General features: G+C 35.6%; 1 protein-coding gene across 1 annotated transcript; it reads right to left on the bottom strand.

Moving 5' to 3' along the window:
• Positions 1 to 4702: 4702 nt before the first annotated feature.
• LOC118754882 (leucine-rich repeat serine/threonine-protein kinase 1) lies at positions 4703 to 8454 on the bottom strand. The gene is made up of 7 exons (XM_036489755.1): positions 8281 to 8454; positions 7927 to 8215; positions 7094 to 7401; positions 6587 to 7028; positions 6009 to 6523; positions 5826 to 5943; positions 4703 to 4957 (listed from the first exon to the last, which is right to left on the bottom strand). The coding sequence occupies exons 1-7, from the start codon at positions 8379 to 8381 to the stop codon at positions 4772 to 4774; spliced, it is 1959 nt and encodes a 652-aa protein (XP_036345648.1). The 5' UTR covers positions 8382 to 8454; the 3' UTR covers positions 4703 to 4771.
• Between the last annotated feature and the right edge of the window lie 32 nt (positions 8455 to 8486).

Here is an 8486-nt window from a genome sequence, read left to right on the forward strand (position 1 = left end):
AAAAAACTGTGATTGATTTTGACATTTGGTCTCATAAGAAGCAGGCTATAATGTCAAATTGAAATGAATTTGAAAATATGTTTTTTTTTCAAATTTGAATTTACAAAAAAAAAATATGAAAATACACACGACTTTTTCAAGCAACAAATTTTCATAATAAACGTGAAATTGTTAATAGATAAACCGCCGAGAAGAGCAAGAAAGTACATTTAAGTTTGGTAATAAGTAAATACGTTCGACTTTGTTTAAATATTTAATGTAATGAAACCAAGATGAAACGGAGCAAAACGTTTGAACGGTGCTCTGTATGCAATAAAAGTCAGGACACGAAAATAGCGCGGTGTTTTAAACCACCTAGTTGCGAATTAAGACAGCGGCGATGGGAAGAAAGCTGTGGCACCACCACAGACGAATCGTTCGTGTTGCCTATCGTTCGTGATACAGAATAATGCTGTAACTTTGTCTGACTTAGTAAGGCCCAAAGAAATCAGCTCATAAATAAAAGGACAACCCTCTTAAAATAAATATTTCTTAACACTCATTCGTTTGACACCCATATTTCATATAACCTGTGTAATAGTTAACTAAGTTCAGGTGGCAGTATTTTCAAGTTAAAACTTTATTCGTCTGACATTGCGATACATATTTTAATTAACTGATGAATTAAGTTGAATTTGATTTTTTTAAACATGTGGCAAGCGCGCTAAATAAAGTTCAAAAATGATTTCTCAAAACCCCCTTTCCAAGCTTTTTAATATGACACCTCACTTGAGAAAATCGCGAACGGTGCAGATATGATGGCATTGATTACTAAATAATTTGGGTTTAATTGTTCAACAGGAGACAACTCTTTTCGAAAAAAAAATTATTATTAATTTGACACCTCAATTTTGAAAATCGGGCGAACGGTAAAAATCTTTTGTCCTGGACAAAAAATCTCTTCGCGTTTTATATGCATATGTTAAAGGTCTGCATCGGAATTTACTTTGCTTCACTGTGAAGTTTTTTCCAAATATGTAAATTACTCATACTCTAGCAAAGAGGGCATGGAAGGAAGAGAAGTGAAGATGTTGAGCGCTGTGTACACAAAGCAAGTACTCAAAGAAAATATGTTCCGGCGAGAAATGTCGGCGCTTTTTTTTAATATAAAACAATATTTTAAGTATATAGTACAAATTTTGAATAAAAAGAAACTTTATGTTTTTTCATAACATTATGTGAATTGCTAACATTTGAAAAGAAAACAACTTCATAAGTATTCCCGTACTTCCAATTATGATTACTGTGAGTGGAAAGAGCCCAACAAGCTAAAATTCAATGTGTACAGTGCAATCATAGTTGCCAACTTGGTGCTTTAGATTGAGTGCTTTTTGAAAATTAAAGCGCCAAAAAAACTTACTTAGTGCCTAGTGCCTTTTTTAGTGCTTTTTTTGAACTAATATTACTCCGAGATAGTTAAAGCCTGAAATAATTTAAAATATTATAAGCTGAAGATGCGGAATTTGCAAGAATGTACAAATTTAAATGCACTAAAATACAACCATGATTGATAAAAAGCTGAAGTTGCAAACTCACTTTGTTGAATTCTATTCGCGTTGAAATGGTAGTACGCAGGTAAGTTAGGTATTTCTTTTTTTTCCTTTCTAATTGTTTGTACAAATATTGATTTTTTAACACCTGAGTAAAACACATAATTTCTTGGTACTGAATCCAAATCTGGCCGTACAATTGCTCTAGTACTAGAATTTTTAGATATCCTACCCCCTGATTGCCAAAAACACGGTTTTTTGCGATATTTGAGGTTATATAATGAAAACATCAAATTTTTTACTCATTTCTACTTAGGGCATTGTTTTCGTTCGTTGCGATTCGATTTTTCTTTCTCGAGATATACTAGTTTTAATAGTACTTCGGTATTTCGTCGTAAGCATGAGTCATCATAGCATGTGTAGAGGCTATTCAATCGTTATGATCGAAAACGTTTTGTGTATTGATTTATGTATGTATTCTTGTAAATATTGTTAACTTTTTGCTTTTGATTAAAAAAAATTTGGTACATCTAGTTTGGTAGAACGCTTTTTTCCAAGTTTTTGGTGCTTTCTGAAAATCAAAAGTTGGCAACACTGGTTATAAGCATCGTTCACTTGTGGTGGCTGTATTTGCAAGACAGCACGCTATGCGCTGGTGTTCAGTTATCCTCTAATTTCGTTTAGGTATCGATACTACTAAGCCAACGCCGCTGCTCAGTCATATAAAGCAGCGGTATTGATTGAGTATGAAACAGTTGACGATCAACCAATGCCAATCCCTGCAACATACTCAAGTACTCTGGAAAAGTGGAAAGGTGTTTTATGTAGCAGAGCACTGTTGAGTAACATTGCTCAGTACCTCAAAATTATGATGTTCTCTTTTTTTGTTTCTATCTTTTTAAGGACACTAAAATTTATGTTCCATTTACTCATGTACACTTGTGAAGAGTATTTCGGTAGGTATATTTGCAGTGCTTTAGTATATATAGATGATTTTTAGTTCTTTATATTTCTTAAAACACAATAATTAAACATTTAAAACATACTTTTTCTCTGCTACATATAATAAACAAAAAGGTAGATGACTTCAGAGAGAAGTACGAAGCGAAACACGATTGCTGTTAGTCAAATCGACTAACAAAGCACGTCTAGGGTTAAAACAATAGGCTGATTCTACAATTACTCTTAATTACTTAATTAGTAATCAATTCCTTTAGTCCACAGCAAGGAACTAATTACTTTTTCAAAGTTCCCACGACAGGATCTACGTAACCGGAACGACCTAGATACATATCAGTCCGGACTGTTGCTGCGTTCTCTTGGACTAAACCCTGCATATCCAGAAATATGCACTGACTTAATTGTGTATTAATTGTGTATATGGTACCCTTAATGGTACACCAAATGGCGTCCCTACTGAGGCCTTTAGAGTACCCTTACTGGTATCCTGCGTTACAAATGTGAATGCCGTATGCTTGAATTCCGAGCCCTATCGGACTGAATATCCTACGTCCTATGAGTTTTATAAACCAATTGCAATCCTATGGTCGCCATTAAATTTCGATGATAACACTGCAAGAACGCTAAAAGGACACAAACAATAATAAAAATAATATTCATTTACATTTAGTTTTCTTTAATTTACATACTTTGCCAGGAAATAAGAAAAAATCCTTTAAGAAAAAGTTTCAATTCTCATATAAAAATTTAAGACTATCGTTAATTCCTTCATGATCCAATTATCGGATCTAAACAAAATTAGTATGGGACCACTCTTAAGGTACCACCTTAATAATAATAATAATAGATTGGCGCATACACATATGTTAGTGTTTGGCCGAGCTTCTCCTCCGATTTGTGGCGTGCGCCTTGACGTTGTCACACAAAGCGGAGGGGCCTACAGTTTTACGCCGACTCCGAACGGCGGTTGTATTTTTATGAGAAGCTGTTTTTCGTGGCAGAAATATACTCGGAGGTTTGCCATTGCCTGCCGAGGGACGACCGCTGATAAGAAAAAACTACTACTTAGTGAGGGTTATAAAACCTACGATAGATACGATAGAAAACTTACCTGGAAAAAGCATATAGAAAACAAAATTTCTCAAGCGAAACTAAAGCAAGCAAACCTTGAATGGGTTATAGGACACAAATCTAAATTAAGCCTGGAAAACAAGATGCTGATTTTTAATATGATGATTAGACCATTTTGGGCATATGGAATCGGGCTTTGGGGCACAGCGTGCAATTCCATTTTGAACAGACTTCTAAGACTGCAGTCGAAAATTTTACGCGCCATATGCGCAGTACCATGGTACATAAAAAATACGAATATCCACAAAGATCTTAATGTAAACATAAAGGGCTAAACACAAGAGCGCTAAGCACCAGTTATTCAGCACGGTTAATTAACCATCCAAATCGACTAGCGAGAGATCTTCTTAGCCCGAGATACGCAAAAAGACTAAAAAGAAGGGAACTTTCCGATATTATCAAATGATGAGCAATATAATATATATGGATATCCACGATATATCAATGTCGGCTCTGGAACTCGTCATTTCAGATCGACTACCCAACATCAGTGTCAGTGCGGCTCGGAAACTCGTCCGTTCCGACCGAACACAGCCTACTGTATTGTTATTATTTAAATATAGAGAAGCTAAGCTTTGCCGCAGAAATTTTAGATTTAATAGAAGTTTGTAAAATTTGAAAACTTATTGTTAGTTTCGAAAGAAAGATTCAATAAATAGATACATATTATACCAAAAAGGAAAAGATTTTGCCATATATGTACATATGTACATACATACCGTCGTTTAAAGCACAAAACCGCGTATCGCCGTTCTGCAAAACCTCGTAACTGACATTTGTTCCAAAAAAGATATTTGCACACCGGAACCCCTTGACACCAAGCCCATATCCATTTATACTTAAATATCGGTACTTAGATATAAGAAGAGGAGATAATTAGGTATAAAAGAGAGGACCGTTTTGAAATAGGACTAGCTGTACTCTCTCCTGCAAAATCTTGGCAGCCTCACATACGAGGTTATGCGTTTCCGAGATTCGCGGTTTTGTACTTTAAACGACGATATGTACATATCTAAACAAATTTTCGTACATAATCTATTGGCATACATTCAAAAATGTTTATGAAAATATAGGCATGTATTGTATAGTACACTCCGAGCGTTAGGGACAACACCCTAAAAAAGACATTTCAGGGCGCTAACAGTATTAACTTACCGGCAGCTTATCTCTATTGAATCGATCACTCGCGGTAATCCAACTTTTTCTGCATCTGGTATAGCGATAAATTTTTCGCGTATGATTTGTTGCAGTTCTTCTGCCTGTTGGGCGGTGATCGTGTCTCCAACTGCATCGTAGTGCGTTCCAACAATTATGACAGCAGAATTGGGTGCGCGAGCCTAAAATTTGGAGATGATAAATTACTATTTTGGTGAAATTCTTCCAAATTTGGTAGAACAACTTTCTAATTTTAATTATATATTTATGGCAAATCGTTAAAATTTTTAATAAAAAAAAAAATTATCAAAGGCTCTTTCAGATATCCACAGGTTATGTTCAATACCCTCTATCTGCAATTTTCATAATTTCTTTCTAATTTTTGAACCCTATTTATTGGAGTATAGATCATGCAATTATCTATAAACCTATTATAACACTTCTGTTCATGGGAATTACCATTTCAGGTGGCAACCCTCCTAATAACCAAATTATGGAGGACTAATACTATCGAAGATTATTGCAATTTTATTAAAAAAATTTATAAACTAATTTATTTATTAACTTTTATTTTTTGAGCATATTGAACTTTGATCGATGTGGGCGAGCCTAGGATATTTATTAAATTTCACACAGATTTTTTTGAAAGCGTAATGAACCATATTTTTGCTATTACCAATCAAAATTTAAAAAATGCGCATTTTCGGCCTACGCTATTGTTGAACCTTCATAAGACTCCAAATGACTGAATAAAATATGTTTTCTCTCCTGCTACGATGCCACGACGTGACTACAAATTAATTTAACCCTCAAATTCATAAAGTTAGCTAAACTATGTAATATATTTTTCCCTCTTTAGTTTTACGGTAGCTACAAACTGCTCATAAGCAGATTTACACAGTCTTCGTCGATATTTCAGCAAAATTAACTAAAACCTGTATACACGCTCCCACGACAGTCGGGTCTACGTAACGGGAACGACCCAGACACTCTTTGGGGAGCTTGTATGCTGCTACAACAACAACATATTTCAGCAAAATTAACTAATACCTGTATGTTACCGAGCCATTGGAGTATTTCAGTAAGTCCTTTATGCCCATCCGTTATTTTCCAAAGTACCAAATATAAACTACGTTTCGATAAAAAATACTGATGTGTTGCATAGTATCTGTAAAGAAGCGATTATTTTTAAACCACACAAGTGAAGCCGAAACCAGCAATGTTTCAACGCACTCTTTTTGGCCACCAAAATCCCAAGTTCGAAATATTACAGGTCCATGTGAGCCGGGCGATTTCTTTCGCTTTTCACATATCCAGGTCCCAATATCAACACCAACCGTCGAAATGTTTCCGGCACAGTTCGACTTTGGCGTATTACGCGCATGCCCCATGCGTCTGGCCCAATGGTTTTCTGAGGCACGTGATTTCTGAGATCCACCACCTTGGCGCAGCAAATCTAACAGAGTCGTTTTGCCTATGCCTTGTACGCCTACCACCATCAACTTCATGCGCGCGTATATCACGGAATTCTCATAAATTGACTTCAAATATCCAATTATATCCATTGTCTTGTACTTCTTACTTTCGATCATCGATTTAAGTGGCTCCTGAAGCATACAGCCGCGCGTGTTTAAGTTCCATAGGCGTGAGAGAAGACCAAGATGCGGTGGGAGATCGGTGATATTCACATTACCACTTATATTTAATACACTGAGACCACTTAATTCATGTAATGAAGTGGGAATTTCCTGTTAAATAAAAACTATAATAAAATGAGTTCACGTTTTAAACTTTGTCATGTTCTCACTTACCTTCAAACAATTGTTGCTAATATCCAACATGGATAAGTTCGGAAATATTATCTTGGACTTTGTCACACCCACAACACTCCAGTCTGCATCTTCGGACTCGTTAAAAAGTGTCGTTGCATCATCAGTGGATAACTGTATGCGAGTCAAGAGATTATCGGCTAGTATAAGAGTGCGTAACGATTCAAGTCTTAAATGACGTCGATGGCGACAGACGCTTTTAAGTACTGTGCTGCGGAATGAGATTGTTTTGCCACTGCCCACCGGCTTAGAATACGTGGATGTGTCATCCGTCGTATTGGTGGAACGATCCAAACCGTAGCAAAGCAAATGTGGGTCGAGATCACCGCTGATACGCGGCAAACTTGGCCAACAAGAAATTTCATTATGACTTAGATCAAGTTGCTTCAGAGCTGAAGGGTAGCCCGTCACATGTCCCATAGATCTATAATAATACATATTATTCATAACAGTCCGTATTTCTTCTTATGTGCATATATTTTTACACACCTTAAACTATTATACGACATGTTAAGACGTGTCAAATTAACCGCCAAACAAGGTAGCACCACAGGTATGCTGGTAAAAAGATTATTAGCGATATTTAGGCTATTTAACTTTGAGACTCCCTCTTCTTTCTTCGGTTTATTCCACTTCATGTCATTATCGGTTATATCTAACGAATTAGCCCAAACATTTCGATGTATCAACTGATGGAAATTTAAATTGCGTGGCTTGGAATTGCACGCTTCTGAGGATTCGATATTAGAAAACGGCTCCAATTCCAACTTCTCTAAACTGATGTGTGCTGTTGAGGACTGTTAAGAAAAAAATACTTGTCAAACTGAAATGCATAATATACGGGTAGATACTAAAGAGCTAATCCAAGTGGACTTATAGCAGTATTAAATTCATACAATTGAAGTGCACAGAGAGAATACAGAAAAGATTCGAAATATAGCTAAATATACCGAAAAAATTTCGTTAAGTAAAGAAAATATCGGGCAAATCCCGAACGGTTTCGAATAAATTTTGGAACCTTAAATCCCGAGAAAATCTCGAAAAGAACCGATAAAATTCTATTTTTTATTCAAAAAAACAAAATTTTTAAAAATGAATACCTATTTTTATAAATTTTCCTGGTCATATAAAAAAAAATCGCCAAAGTCGTCACCAAAGCATTTTTTTTACTCAACCTGTACCTCATTAGACTAAAATTGTATGGCTCTTAAATGTTTGAAATTTTGGTGAAAACTTTTCATTTATATGGTGAACACTTGTTTGAGTCACTGTATGTGCATATATATGTACTTAAAATGCACGCGCGATATTAAACAACTCACCTGCATCGGTAGCACTGGTAAGTCCTTCAGCAAATTAAATGCTATATTTAGTTCTCGCAATTTTGGTGCTTTCCACATGTCAAACGGCAGTTCTTGCAGTTTGTTGTTTGAGATATCTAAAATGGTAAGCGAAGGCAAGTAAAAAATGTCGGCAGGTATCATTACTAGGCGATTATCCTGCATGAAAAGTTCCTCAAGCACCGGACAATTGTACTCATATTTTGCACTATTCGGTGATTGCGCAGGAAAAGGGAGGCTGGCGATTTTATTCTGAGCAATGTTTAGATATCTACAAATCATTTAAAATATTACTGAATAAGTATTTAGTATTTATATGAAAATGCAAATACCTACTTTAAACTAACCAACTTAAAAATTTCTTTAGGGAGGACACTCAGGTTGTTATGCGACAAATCAATGCGCGTTATGGCTGTCAGCGCCACTTCATTAACCATCGGGTGTCCTTGGAGTTTGGGATTAAGTTGTAGGACGCCTTTAACGAGCCAGTTAATACTATAAAAAGAAGATGAATAAATTTGATCTTGAGCTTATATTTAGAT

Source organism: Rhagoletis pomonella, unplaced genomic scaffold (assembly GCF_013731165.1).
Source record: "Rhagoletis pomonella isolate Grant_MI unplaced genomic scaffold, Rhpom_1.0 Rhpom_scaffold_04839, whole genome shotgun sequence".
Taxonomy (NCBI): Eukaryota; Metazoa; Arthropoda; class Insecta; order Diptera; family Tephritidae; genus Rhagoletis; species Rhagoletis pomonella.